This window comes from Lucilia sericata, unplaced genomic scaffold (genome assembly GCF_015586225.1).
Source record: "Lucilia sericata isolate MDLA Ls3-8-SP2 unplaced genomic scaffold, ASM1558622v1 Contig000209F_arrow, whole genome shotgun sequence".
NCBI lineage: Eukaryota > Metazoa > Arthropoda > Insecta > Diptera > Calliphoridae > Lucilia > Lucilia sericata.
Window position 1 is genome coordinate 415,001 of NW_023994237.1, and position 15,506 is coordinate 430,506.

The 15,506-nt window shown below is 31.8% G+C and overlaps 3 protein-coding genes across 3 annotated transcripts; all 3 read right to left on the reverse strand.

The window, feature by feature from the left end:
- Positions 1-206: 206 nt before the first annotated feature.
- Positions 207-6,610, reverse strand: LOC119602125 (CD109 antigen-like). The gene is made up of 9 exons (XM_037953484.1): positions 6,495-6,610; positions 6,017-6,425; positions 5,042-5,862; positions 4,654-4,915; positions 4,325-4,592; positions 4,183-4,264; positions 1,258-2,341; positions 690-1,202; positions 207-629 (listed from the first exon to the last, which is right to left on the reverse strand). Exons 1-9 carry the CDS (start codon positions 6,560-6,562, stop codon positions 477-479), a joined length of 3,660 nt encoding a protein of 1,219 aa, XP_037809412.1. The 5' UTR covers positions 6,563-6,610; the 3' UTR covers positions 207-476.
- Positions 6,611-9,556: 2,946 nt separating this feature from the next.
- On the reverse strand, positions 9,557-13,059 carry LOC119602131 (CD109 antigen-like). Its single transcript, XM_037953491.1, has 7 exons — positions 12,769-13,059; positions 12,457-12,718; positions 12,130-12,397; positions 11,855-11,942; positions 10,702-11,794; positions 10,126-10,638; positions 9,557-10,061 (listed from the first exon to the last, which is right to left on the reverse strand). Exons 2-7 carry the CDS (start codon positions 12,643-12,645, stop codon positions 9,573-9,575), a joined length of 2,640 nt encoding a protein of 879 aa, XP_037809419.1. The 5' UTR covers positions 12,646-12,718; positions 12,769-13,059; the 3' UTR covers positions 9,557-9,572.
- On the reverse strand, positions 12,682-14,152 carry LOC119602132 (CD109 antigen-like). Its single transcript, XM_037953492.1, has 3 exons — positions 14,127-14,152; positions 13,651-14,059; positions 12,682-13,589 (listed from the first exon to the last, which is right to left on the reverse strand). Exons 1-3 carry the CDS (start codon positions 14,150-14,152, stop codon positions 12,780-12,782), a joined length of 1,245 nt encoding a protein of 414 aa, XP_037809420.1. The 3' UTR covers positions 12,682-12,779.
- Positions 14,153-15,506: the final 1,354 nt, after the last annotated feature.

Here is a 15,506-nt window from a genome sequence, read left to right on the forward strand (position 1 = left end):
TTTATCTGATAGAATTGATATCTGGGGTCAGACAGACAGACATATACAATATTTTGGATCTACTTATAAGGTTATATATATGATCAACCGATTAGAATTATGAATAAAAATATTTAAAAAATTACCATATTTTTTTCAACATTTATTTAAAAACAATAAAATTTTGTATTAGAACGACTCAAATTGTAATAATCATACATTTTAATAACAGCCGGCTTTAACATTAAAACCTCATTTGTGTTATCCGCGGGAATCTGTAAGCAATGATTAGTATTCGCCTCCAACTTAGCCAGATATAAAATTATCGTAGATTCAGAATTTTTAATTCAATTTTATTTACAAGTTTATTTGACCCAAAAACATATTATCTTCCACAAATCTAAAGCCAGAGGGTAAATTTGCTTCCATTATCACCATATTAGTGGTTTCGTTAAGTGTTTCTGAATCCATTTTGTAAGTGAAACAAACTTCCAAAGTCATTTCTTTGGGATTTTAAACATAATTTTAGGTTGAATATTGAAATGACTAAATCCTTCTATATTAGCAATGTTATACTGATGACTGAGTTGTACTAAAGAGGCGCCATTACCCTCCATATCAAAAGTAATATGACGTGTGGTTTTTGGTAACTGGAAAAATTAGAATTTTATACATATTTTAAGTTTATAAATAAAATTATCTTCTCAAACCTCATGTTTTTGCAAATCTAGGATATTGTTTGAGTTCACAGAGAATTCATCATTTGCCACTTCATTACCTTGCAGATCTTTGGCCGTGTAGGAAATTTTCAAATTTGGGGCTTTAATATTTTTATATGTTTCCGAAAATTTTACCAAAGCTTCCATTCCTACTACAGTATCAGAAGAAGACTTAAAACCACCCTTAATATTACGCTGTTCAATTAACCACTTTAAGATAGAAGTGTGATCCCCAGGAGTGTCAAGCAGAGCCATTGCGGAATATGATGTAATTTCTATATCATTCGCTAGATTTTGGTCATTTTCTGACCACCATTTCAAACCATTCTTATCTTTTACTTGGAACTTTAACTGATTTATAAGAGTATTGGCATTTGCATGTTTAGCTCGCTTCATTGCAGTTGCTGTCAAGGATAAGGCATAGATATCTTTGACCTTTTCTAAATTTGTATTTAAAAATTCTATTCCATTCTGTATGAATTTTTGATATTTATTGGCATATTTCTGAAATGAAAAATTAAATATATAAAAACTAATCCCTTTTTATGTTCATACTTACTTCATTTTCCAAAAATGCCAACAATATGAAAGCTGTCTGTCCATATGTATTTTTATGATTTGGATTTATTAAATAACCCGTTAAAGTAAACTCCCCATTTTCCTTTTGCTGACGGGCCAAATATACCAAAGCAGATTCAATTATAAACTCCTCTATATCTACGAAAAGTGAAGCTTTTATAAAGTATCGCACCACGTAAGCAGTAAGCCAAGTACTGGGCTCATCATCGATTCCCATGCCAAAAACACTATAACCACCGTTTTCATGACGAAAGGACAGTTGTTGTTGGTAGCTTACTTCGATCGAAGAACGTAAACTTTCTGCCAAAACCTTTTCTTTGGAGAGCTTATAATTTGCTTTAAGATATTGCAATATTAATACACTGGGAGCAAAATTCACCATATTTTGTTCACCACAACCAGTGGGCATTTGTATTAGATCGTCAAAATTCTCCACTGTTGGCACTAAATAATGACCACCTACAGAGAAGGTAATATAGTCAGAATCGGGTACACTATCCTCGGGCTCTTCAATGCTAAATGATGAGGATATTTTTTCTCCCAGCGGAATACTTAAGTATAGAGCCTGAATTGTTTCTCTAGGCACACCTTCTGGTTTAACTTTAAGTTTTTGCAAAATAGCATCATTATACGTAGAGCTAGAGGCAGTGATTCTCAAATTTATATCACCTACTTTTATGGGATATATAAGAAATTTTACTGTTTTGGCTTTATCCGATGTTATACTAATCTTTTTCGTTTTTTGCCGCCCATCATTTGATTTTATTATACCCTGTATTCCAGATTCCATAAATTCGAATTCTTGATCATTATTATATAGAACAACTTCGGTGTCTAGTGTCTGGTTGGAATAATTGAATATTGTTATGGGTATTGCCACAATTTCACCTCGTTTCACTGAGTAGGGTAGATTTGTTGATATAAAAAATGATTGTATGGTAATGATATCGGTTGGATTATTTACTATATCGAATCCTGTTTCATTATTATTTGAAAATGCAGTTATACGCCATGTGGTTATAGTATCGGGTATTGGTAGTGTTAATTTGGTTTCAGTTTCATTTCTGAAAGAAGAAAAACATATGATCTAAGTAGATTTCTAAAGTATCAAAAATAAAATTTTACGAAACAAGTCGGGCATAGCCGAACATGACCGATGTAATGTTTTATGTTAATTTAAAAAATAGTATAAGGTTGGATTGTTAAGCAAATAGACCCAATAATATTGGTTCTACATACATCTTAAAGTATATCAATCGGCTCAGCATCACTTTCTGAGTAGATTAAGCTCGGTGATGAAAATCCGGCCCAAGGACGAACGCTATTGAAAATGGTTGAAATTTTTGTAATGATCGGGCCTCATTTGGCACTAGCTCCCGTACAAACTCCCTTCAAGAAATTTCTTGAAGGTGAAAATATATCTTTCATTTCGGAAGTGGATTTTATACTCATAACTTTTTACTCATAACTTTTTACTCATAACTTTTTATGACCAATTCCGGGCCTATCCGAAAAAATTTCGTAGAGTGATTCATATGTATACAAAACAAATTTGTGTCGAATTTTATCAAGATATCTGTATTTTATAATGAAATATGTGCGTTTAAGAGATTTTTGAAGTGGACCTCATATATATTACCAAATATGGACCGATTCGGAAAAAATTTGGTAGAATGATTTATATGCTCATAAAACATATTCAAGTCGTACTTTATCCCGATAGCTTTATTATTCAAAGAAATAAATATGCGTTTAAGTGATTTTCTTAAGTGGGCCTTACATGCGAGCTATGATCAATAATGGACCGATCCGTTAAAGATTTGGTAGAATGATTTATATGTACATAAAACATATTCAAGTCGAATTTTATCCCTATAGCTTTAGAATTCAATGAAATATATGCGTTTAAGTGATTTTAGGAAGTGGACCTTATGTGGGTGCTATGACCAATTGTGGGCCTATCCGTAGATTAATTCATATTTCGTAGAGTGATTCATATTTAGACAAAACATAATTGTGTGAAATTTTATCAAGATAGCTTTATTTGACAATTAAATATGTGCGTTTAAGTGATTTTCGGAAGTGGTCTTTATATGGGAGCTATGACCAATAATGGACCGACTAAGATCTACGTTGATAGTATGATTTCTGATCATATGTATTATATTTGTATGTACAAAATTTTGTGTTGATGCCGATATATATGAGGGAGTTATTAATGATAAACTCATTTCCGGGAATATATACCTTTGTATGGGGGCTATGGGAAATATTAGATCGATTGCAAAGATTTTGAACATAATTGATCACTGCCCTGAAAAAAAACGTGTGACAGAATTCATCGAAATATCTTTGGTAGTTACTGAGAAAACTTCTTAAGAATTAGGAAAAACTTAATTTTTTTCGAGGTAGTCTGAAATTTTTACTCATAACTTTTTACGATGTGAACCGATTTTGCTGATTTTCAATACCAAACTGAATAGGATAATAATAAATATTTTGGATGAATTTGGTTGATTCCCTTTGCTTAGTTTTAACGTGAGCGTGTTTTACACAGAAAGACATACAGACGGACATTTTATTAGGATCCAGAATTTTATAAGGACACGGAACGACAAACTTATATATACCCTCTATCACCACTGATGGTGGTGAAGGGTATAATAACGGAGATATGAGCAAAATTTCCGAAATAACCTATGAAAATATTACATGTGACTCTGATTGGTTAGTAGTTAGTGATCTAGTCTGTCAAGCCGAAGATCGAGCGCCAGAAAAATGGTAAAGGAGCACACAACAGGGCCTCTGGGGGCCAAGTGTATTTATTCATATACATCCTCCTTTCAAGTTCCAGTATTATTAAGCCAACTAAACATGTGTATTAGAAACTAAAATTTTTACTTACATTTCAAAGTTATCAAATATCCAAGTTTCCGGAAAATTTTGACGAAAACGATATGATGGTGGTTCAATTGGCTCTTGAGCAACTATAATTTGTTTATATGTATTTAATCCATTATTCAGTAATCTATAATAAATTTACTTACAAAGATTGTTTGCAAATATATAGTTGGCATTAGTTAACGTTAATAGACCAGATTGTATGCCGGGATATATTGTAGCAGCTATGGTTGTATACGAAACTTCTTCATACATATCTTGTAATATGTCATTCTTATTCAAATCGTAGCTATTATCCATCAAATATACACCCAAATCTACGGCCAATATACTAACATATGACTTGGGCTGAGCACTGATAACTATGGTGACATCTTCACCAGGTTTAACTTGCTTAGGCGCTGAGAGTGAGATCTGTAAATAATTTATATTGATATAAAATAAAATTTGTGTTTTATTAAATGTTAGTTTCTACCTGATTTCCAAATTCTATTGGAAAATCTAAACGCATTTCCTCATAACGTAAATGGCCTTTGTGTACGTAATACACATAAATAAAGGATCTGGGTATCATTTCAATTGAGGGTGTTATGGTTATTATATGCGATTTTTGATTGGGCGGTACTTTAATATATTCCGCACGTATAAGACTGGCATGACCCATTATCGTATACATTAAGTAGGGAATTTTGAGAATAGAACTAACCTCAATAAGTACCGGATTTCGGAAATTTAATCTGGAAGCAGCCAAAATGTATTAATAAATGATATAGTCTAGTAACAAATGTATCTATACTTTTTGAGTATTTCTAGGTAGTCCCGGGGCTCTAATATATAACGTTTAGAATTGTTATCAGACTTACTTTTTATCCACCAACCTCAGCCGACAATAGTATTCCCGATTGTTTAGCATTAAGTTATCACTTGTGTATATATTAGCCAACATTCCTAAGGAATCTTTAAATTGAAATTTATGACTAGAATTTGAATCATGTTCAAATTCAAATGTTGCTAAACCCATTCCGTCCAGAAAGGCTTCATACACTTTATTGCCATGTTCCATTGTAACTGGTGTTTTATGATCCAATACGGGAGCACCAGTCCAATGTTTTACCTTTAATTTCAGTAGATATGGTTTATTATTTTCAAATTCTATTTCATCCTCTAGAATTTCCAAATTATAATGTTGCTGGTGACAGTTAATAATTTGTCCTTCTTCTTCAGTTCTACCCGTATGTTTTTCGGTTATTTTGACTTTTACAATTAACTCGTATATATCATTTAGATTCTTTAGGTTTTTAAGATTGAACTCGACAAATGCTATACTTTCTATGTCAACTTGTTCGGTTTGTAATAGCTCGTTTGTATAATGATTCCATAGTTCAACAGTTGCATTACCTTCCACATACTTATCAAATGTATACTTCCCATAGATAACAACCTTTATATAACCATCCGATAAGACAACATCCGTAGGTGTTTTTAGGTACACACTAAATTTCGGTAGAATATAGTTGAGTACTTTAATAGTTTTAGACTTGGAGTTATCATATTTTCCACCTAAATTTACATAAATTTTCCAAGTTCCTAAGACGGGGTATTTGGATAATTGAAATTGGTTTGTATACACTCCATTTCTGAGGGAGATATCTTCGAAGAGTTTAACGCGATTATCATCATTATCCTGAAATGTTGATTAAGCATTTTTTTACTTGTTTTTGTTAATTAATTAAATAATTATTTATTTTTTTTCTTCAGTTCTAATACACACTTTGCCGATTTCACATTTTATACACATGTGGATACACATATATATGCATGTACATACATATACTCACCAATATCTCAACTTTAACAGGTTCTTCTATATTTAATGGTCTCGTATGTTCGTCTAATATAACGACACGAAATTTAACTACATCTTGTGGTTTATAAACGGCCTTATCGGTTTGTATATATATTTTTAAACCATAATCTGATTGCACGTGAACAAAGCTCTCATTTTTAAAAATCAAGCCCGTCAAGCCTTCGGCCTTTAATTTGTAAACAACTTTGCTTAATTTTTTCGGTAAAAAATCTAAAACTTTTGATTCAAATGGTTGTAGACTGACATCTTTGAACTCATTAAAACTGGTTCCCTCAAGGCCAACACGTATCGAACAAGGTTCACTGGCCTCGTGAAGACTAACAACAACTGAATATTTACGATTTGATTTTATAACACCAGGAGCATTAATGGAATAGTAACTGATGGTTTAATAATGAAAATTATCAATTTCTCATACTTTAATATTATTCATTTGAACCTTAAGATACCTTTCGGAAACTACTGCTAACACCATACATTGCATCAACACATACAGAATACACCAATGACATTTCATACTGCAAAATTTTAAATTAATATTTTGCCGTTTCAAACAACCACTTAATCTCATTGAGAATTAATTACTAAGCTTAGAAGATCTACAAAAACAAAGTTAATTTTTCAGGTATTCCATTTATAATGACAAGAAAGTAAAACCAAAATGGGGGGGGAGATTGTTATATTAATTTTGTCATACCGGTTGTTAAAAAATGTTTGAATATATTTGAATATATTTATTATATTCACCAATTATAAATATATTGATAACACAGCAATAAACAGTCAAAATAAAAATCGGGTCCCCATATAGTATTCCGTTCATTCATACTAGTCTTATAATTGTGTATTAATATTGCAATAAAATTACATACAAATATGTTTTTGTGTGATCATAAATATGTCTACAATTACTCGTTTAAATTATGTGGAGTTCCTCTACAAAGTCCAACAAAATTAATTATATTGTCAACTTCTAAGAGACTTCTTCACTCGTAGAACCATTTCCAATTCCGTAATTTCAGTGTAACTTTTGAGCAATGTTGCCAGGTTAACCTTCATTTAGTCATTTGGTCACTTTTCTTGTTTTCTTATTTGGCTTTAAAAAGCTAAAATTTCAAAAATGTTTATAGTAATAAGAATATTAAGAAATATTAAGAAATTGTTCTTAGATTTGAAAACTATAAGGGTTTTTATAACAAATGTTAGTATTATCTTTTGATTACAATTATTAGTATTTTTTTATTTGTCATAATTATACTGTGCGCATTTTTTCACCACTACGTGATAAATCACCAAAAAAAAAAAAAAAACCCGTGTCTCACAGTTTTGCCCATTTTCTCAGGCTCATATCTTGATCTTGAAAAGAAATTGTGACCACATAGAATCAAAATACGTCGTTTTCATTTTTTCCACTTTAAGTGAAAAGTTTTACATTGTAAGTGCAATTTCACCATGTTAAATTGTTTGTATTGACGACAACTGTTCGTATACGTGTTAATGATTTATGGATATTACAAATATTAAGTATACGCCTAATAAAAAGAAGCACTTGAAGTATATTTTTATACCCACCATCAAAAAGATGGTTTTTGTCATTCCGTGTAACACATCGAAATATTCATCTAAGACCCATAAAAGTATATACATATATTGTGGATCCTTATTAAATTCTAAGACGATCTAGCCATGTCCGTCTGTCTGCCTATCTGTCTGTTGAAAACACGATAGAGTCCAAATGGAAGTAGCTAGCGGGCTAAAATTTTGCATGGACATTTTATACTGATGCAGTTTGTTTGGTATTGAAAATGGGCAATATCGGACCACGATTTCGCCTACCCCCATATAAGGTTCCCTTCAGAAAATGACTTAAACGCTCATAACTGACTAAAAGAAACAGCTATAGCTATGAAATTTGATATAAACATATTTTATAGGAACCTTAATCGCTTTGTAAAATTTTATAAGGATCGGTCCATAATTAACCCTACCCCCCATATAAGGTCCCCTTCAGAAAATGACTTTGACGCTCATAACTGCCTTAAAGAAGCATCTATAGCGATGGAATTCGACATGAACATATTCTATAGGAACCTTAATATCATTGTAAAATTTTATAAGGATCGGTCCATAATTGACCCTACCCCTCATATAAGGTCATCTTCAGAAAATGACTTCAACGCTCATAACTGTCTAAAAGATGCATCTATAGCGATGAAATTCGACATGAACATATTTTATAGGAACGTTAATATTATTATAAAATTTAGTATGGATCGGTCCATAATTGACACTAGCCCCATATAAGGACCTCTTCAGAAAATGACTTTAACGCTCATAACTGTCTTAAAGAAGCATATATAGCGATGAAATTCGACAGCGCTATATATGCGATGTCGTTCGTTTACGAAAATCTCTTAAACGCACATTCTCATTACCAAATAAAGCTATTAATACAAAATTTGGCACAAATATTAGTTTTGTATACGAAAATTCTATTTCAAGATTTTTTCACGATCGGTTCATAACATGGGTGCGATCGGTCCCATACAAGGTTCCTTTCAGAAAATCACTTAAATACACATGACTTATAACTAAATTACGATATAGATACAAAATTTGACTGAAATATAGCTTTTATGTACAGAAATTTAGCTTAAAGAATTTTTTACGATCGGTCTATAATTGGTCATATCTCCCACACTAGGTCCTGCCCCTAAAATCACTTTAACCGTATTTAACTAGTTTCATTATCAATTTGTGTGCAACAAAATTATATATATTTTGAAAATCTTAAATCTTTCACACACATACATACATGCAAGTTATTAAATATCGCTAAAGCATATCTTTTTCTATTTAAGACATGAGAAAACTTATTTCTACAAGTATTTTATCAATTAAAAAAATACTAATATAAAAGTAGCTGGTGGAGGGTATTTAAGATTCGGCTCAGCCAAATATAGCACTCTAACTTGTTTATTTGTTATAATTGTGCGCATCTTTTTCACTACTACGTGATTAAAGCCACAAAAAAATCTCGTTTCTCCCAGTTTAGCCCAAAGTCATGAACGTTTTTGATTTTCTCAGATTCATATTATGCTCTTGTCATAAAAGAAATTCTGAATATATAGAATCAAAAAAAAACATCGTCTTTCGTTATGTCATTGTGAAATTGCACTATTTTTATTGACGACAACTGTTCGTATACGTGTTAATGATTTATTGATATTACAAATATTAAGTATACGCTAATTTTAGAGAAGCACTTGAAGTACATATATATAACAAATAAAAAATCGAATTTTATCAAGTTATTTGCGATTTTGATCTTTAAGATGAATCGTAATTTTGAAGAGAACAAGAATAAGTTTGGTACATATGCAGTTTTTTCACTTAATTATCTTTAAAATTGCGAACTGTAGAGTGCTAGATCTATAAGAATACATAATAAGTTTATTTAGGCATATATTTTATGTTAATTTTGGACCACATTTTTTTATTTTCCAAACAATTTAAATAAATTTCACTTATATGCTATAAAATTTTATATTTGAACGACTCAAGTTGTAATAGTCGTACATTTTAATGGCAGCCGGTTTTAACATTAAAACCTCATTTGTTTTATCGGCTGGCATCTCTAGACAATGATTACTATTCCCTTCCAATTTATCCAAATATAAAATTATCGTTGTTTCGGAATTTTTAAATTCAATTTTTTGTATAAGTTTGTTTTGCGTTAAAGACATTCTACTCTCTTCCTCAAATCTAAAACCGGAGGGTAAATTTGCTTCCATTATCACCATATTACTGATTTGGTTAACTGATTCCGAGTCCTTTTGATATGTAAAACAAACTTGCAAAGTAATTTCTTCGGTATTATTGAACACAAATTTCGGTTTGATATCGAAATGAATAGAATCCCGCTCATTTGCTATGTTAAACTGATGATCAAGTTGTACTAAAGAGGCCCCATTGCCCGTTATTTCAAAGGTAACTTGACGTGTGTTTCTTGGTAGCTGAAATAAGTTAAAATTACATGTTATTTTATGTAATAGTTACATTTTGTACTAAATTGCATACCTCATGTTTTTGCAAATCTAAAATATTGTTCGTATTTATATAGAATTTACGATTTGCCACTTCAATACCTTGCAAATCTTTGGCACTGTAGGATATATTCAACTTAACGTTTTCCAGATTTTTATATATTTGTGAAAATTTCACCAAAGCTTCCATGCCTACTACAGTATCGGAAGAGGACTTGAAACCACCATTTTTATTACGTTGTTCAATTAACCATTTTAAAATTGAAGTATGATCTCCCGGTGTATCAAGCAGAGCTATAGCAGAACATGCTGTAATTTCTATATCACTGGCTAAATTTTGATCATTAACTGACCACCATTTCAAGCCGTTTTCATCTATAACCTGTGAAGTTAATTGATTTATTATGGAATTGGCATTTGGCTGTTTAGCACTTGTTAGAGCAGTAGCCACTAACGATAATGCATAGACATCTGTGATATTATTTAAGTTGGAATTTAAAAAGTTTAGTCCATTCTCTATGAGTTGTTGATATGGGCTGGCATATTGCTGAAATAAAGAAAATAATATGATTAAGTGTAAAATTTAACGAAATTTAACAATATTATTTACCTCACTCTCCAAAAATGCCAATAGAATAAAAGCTGTAAGTCCATAGGGATTGTCATGATTCGTATTTAATAGGTAACCCGTGTAAAGAAATTCACCATTTGATTTTTGCTGACTGGCCAAATACTCCAAAGCAGTTTCAATTATTTTTACCTCAATGGATAAAAACTGTGAGGCTTTAATAAAATAACGCACCACATAGGCGGTAAGCCAAGTACTGGGCTCCTCATCGGTTGCCTTGCCAAAAACGCTATAACCACCATTATCATGACGAAAGGATAGCTGCTGCTGGTAGCTTACCTCAATGGATAAAAGTAAATTTTCAACCAAATCTTTCTCTTTAGTTAATTTATCATTTGCTTTAAGATATTGCAGAATCAAAACTTTCGGTGCAAAATTTACCATATTCTGGTCACCAGAACCAGTGGGCATTTGTAGTAGTTCCTCGAAATGCTCTACTGTTGGCACTAAATAATGACCACCCACAGAAAAGCTAATATAATCAGAATCGGGTACTCTATTATCAGGCTCTTGAATTCGTAATGTTGAAGATATCTTTTCTCCAGCCGGTATACTCAAATATAAAGACTGACTGGTTTGTTGGGGCACACCTTCCGGTTCCACTTTAAGTCTCTGTAAAACAACATCCGAGTAAAAGGCACTCTGTTTACTTATTGCACTAACAATCAAATTAAGCTCAACTGCTTTTAAGGGATATATAAGAAAGTTAACCGTTTCGGCTTTGTCCTGCGGAATACTTATGCTTTTAATTTGTTGCCTATTATCAGTAGAGTTTTCTATGCCTTGCTTATTAGATTCCATAAAATCAAATTCTTGATCGAAATTATGTAGAACAACTTCCATTTCCAAGGTTTGATTGGAATAGTTAAATATTGTTACGGGAATTGTTACAATTTCACCACGTTTCACTGAGTACGGTAGATTTAATGCTATAAAAACGGATTGTATGGTGGTGATATCGGTGGGCCCATTAACTATGCCAAATCCTGTTACTTTATTATTTGAAAATGCCGTTAGACGCCATGTCGTTATGGTATCAGGTATTGGTAGAGTTAATTCGGTTATAGTTTCGTTGCTGAAATAGAATTTAAATATTAATCGGGATTAGTTAAATGTTTGTTTTATTTTAACTTACATTAAGAAATTGTCAAATATCCAGGTTTCAGGAAACTTTTGGCGAAAATTATAAGCAAATGGTCGAAAAGCCTCGGAACCAGAAACACCTACAATAAAATAACATTAATTAATAGCATGTAGTGAGGAACAACTTGGAAATTAAATTTCTAAATGTTAGCTCTGATATTAAAAAACTTCGCATTTAGTTTATAAGACCCAAATTCCAAACATTAACTTAAAAAAAAAACTTTCCTTTACAGAAGTTTTTTAACTCAGACCAACTTAATAACTTACCACTATGATTTTTAAATGGATAGTGAGCATTAGTTAGGGTCAAAAGTCCCGTTACTATACCGGGATATACGGTAGCTGCTATAGGAGCATATGATCGTTCCTCAATAAGTTCGTCCAATATCTCTACCCTATTTAAATCATATGTTTTATCCAATAAATAAACACCCAAGTCCACGGCCAATATACTAACATAAGACTTGGGTTGGGCACTTATAGAAATAGTAACTTCTTTGCCCGGTTTTACTTGTTCGGGAGCTGACAGGGAGATCTATAATTGTTGCTTAAATAAGTTAAGTTAAACAAGTTTTTGTACATTTTATGGAATACCTGATTTTCGAATTCTTTAGGGAATGTAAAACGCATTTCACCATAACGTAAATTACCTTTGTGAACGTAGTACACGTAGATAAAAGATTCGGGTATCATTTCAATTGACGGTGTAATGCTTATAATATGAGACTTTTTATTGGGTGGTACTTTAATATGTTCCGTAAGTATAATGCTAGCATGACCCATTACTGTGTACTTCAGATAAGGAATATCGAGAATAGAACTAACCTCAATGAGTACAGGTTTGCCGAGTTTTAGTCTGAAATGAAAATAATTTTAAATTTGCTTCACTTGAGAATACAAACTTACTTTTCATCCACCTACTTTAGGCGACAATAGAATTCCCTATTGTTCAACATTAAATTCTGACTGGTGAAAATATTCGAGAAGTCTAATTTTGTATCTTTAAATTGAAATATATGATTGGCATTTGAATCATGTTCAAACTCAAATGTTGCAACACCATTTTCATCCAAAAATGCTTCATAAGAATTATTGCCATGTACCATGGTAACTGGGGATTTACGATCCAAAACAGGTGCCCCCGTCCAATGACTCACCTTAACTTCCAGCCGATAGGGTTTATTATTTTCAAATTCGATTTCATCATAAGGAATTTGTAAATTATAACGCTGTTTATGTAAATATATATCTTGTTTTTCTGTTTGCGTTCTGCCCGTATGTTTTTCGGTTAAATTCGCTCTAACACTTAAACCATAGACGTTTTCAAAGTCCTTTTCGTTCTTAATATTAAACTCCACAAAACCTAAATTGTTTACGTCAAGCTGTTTGGTTTGTAAAAGCATATGGGCATAATCGTTCCACAATTCTACAGTAGCATTGCCTTCCACATATTTATTGAAAACATACTTTCCATAGATTACCACCCTAATGTAACCATCTTCCAAAACAATATCCGTGGGAGTTTTTAGATAGACACTAAATTTTGGTAAAATATAGTTTAAAATATTAATAGTTTTAAAGTCGGAGTATTCATATCTTCCACCAAGAACAACTTTAATATTCCAAGTTCCTAAGGCCGGGTATTTGGACAATTGAAATTTGCCAGTGTAAACACCATATGTCAGTGTTATGTTTTCGTAAAGTTTAACGCGATTGCCAGCACTATCCTAAAATTGTACAGCAATATTTTTTGTTAAATTAAGTTTCAAAATCAATATACTTACTCACCGTTATCTCCACATTTACAGGATCTTTAATATCTAATGGCCTTGTATGTTCATCCAATATAAGAACACGAAATCTAACCACATCTTCAGGTTTATAAATTGCCTTATCGGTCTGTATGTAAATTTTTGGGCCATAGCCTATGATATTGTTTAAACGACTTTCATTTCTAAAAATCAAACCTGATAAACCCTCAGCTGTTAATTTATAATCGCCAGATGTTATTTTTTCCGGCATAAACTCTAATAGTTTTGATTCATATGGTTCTAAATTTACATCTTTAAACTCTTTAAATCCCGGTCCCTCTATGCCAACACGCATCAAGCATGAATTATTGGCCTCATGTAGAGCAACTATAACCGTATATTTACGATTTGATTTTATAACACCGGGTGCATTAATAGTATAATAACTGTAATTTGTATAGCAATTGTTTTCTTTTAGTTTAAAAATATAAATCGTAATATAACTGGAAATACCTTTCAGTAATTACGACTAGCGCCATATTCAGCAGAAGCAAGTATCGAAAAAAACAATTGCGTTTCATTATAGAGATTTTGTAAATTATTTTGTTGAACAAAACAACCGCTTGTTGTTGTTTAAAGTGATCAACTGAATTCAGAAATATTTAAGAAGATTACACACTTTTTCACTGCTATACATGGTTATCTGCTGAAATTTTTTCACCGGTTTTTAAGGGTATTTCCAAAAGAGTAAAAAACCTTGCAGATTCAGTAAATTATATTGCATACTCATTTTTGCTAAGGCATCACATTTTGTATTATGTATTCTTATTATACCCTCCACCACCATCAGTGGTGATCATCTGAGACTCAACAAAGTATACATATTCCAGGTCCTTATCAAATTCTCGGTCGATTTAGCTATGTCCGTCTGTCTGTCTGTCTGTGAAGACACGCAAAACAATCAATCCAAATTTTCTCATAGCCTCTATGTAAAGGTCCATATTTTCGAAAATGGGTTTATCATTAATAACTTCGTCAAAAATATCGGTAACACTGCGAATATACATATAATATGAACAGAAATCATATTACCAACATAAATCTGTACCGGTCCATAAATGGTCATAGCTCCCATATAAGGTCCACTCCCGATAATCACTTAAATTCACATAACTAATTATATGTGCATACATATATCAGTCTGGAAAATATTTTTCGGATCGGTCCATAATTGGGCATATCTCCCATATAAGGTCCACATAACTAATTAAGAAATGAAAATATTGGAATAATATTCGACATAAATATGTTCTCTGTATACATATATCACTCTGGAAAATATTTTTCGGATCGGTCCATAATTTGGTATAGCTCCCATATAAGACCTATTGCCGATAACCACGTAAACACACATATTTCATTACTAAATGAAGATATCGGTATAAAATTCATCATGAATGTGTTTAAAGTACATATAAAAGACCCTGGGAAATTTTTTCCGGATTGGTCCATATTAGGTCTCTGCTCCCATATAAGGCCCACTTTCGAAAACTACTTAAAAGCACATAAATAATTAAGAAATATAGATATTGGAATAGTATTCGACATAAATATGTTTTGTGTATACATATATGACTCTACCAATTTTTTTCCGGATCGGTCATTAATTGGTCATACCTAGCATATAATAGCCCACTTATGATAACCCGTTATATACATATTTCATTACTGAATGAAGATATCGGTATAAATTTCGTAATGAATGTGTTTAAAGTAGATATGAACCATCCTGAGAAATATTTTCCGGATCAACCCATAATTGGTCATAGCTCCTATATAAGATCCACTTCCAAAAATCGCATATTTCATTGATAAATAAAGATACTGGACTAA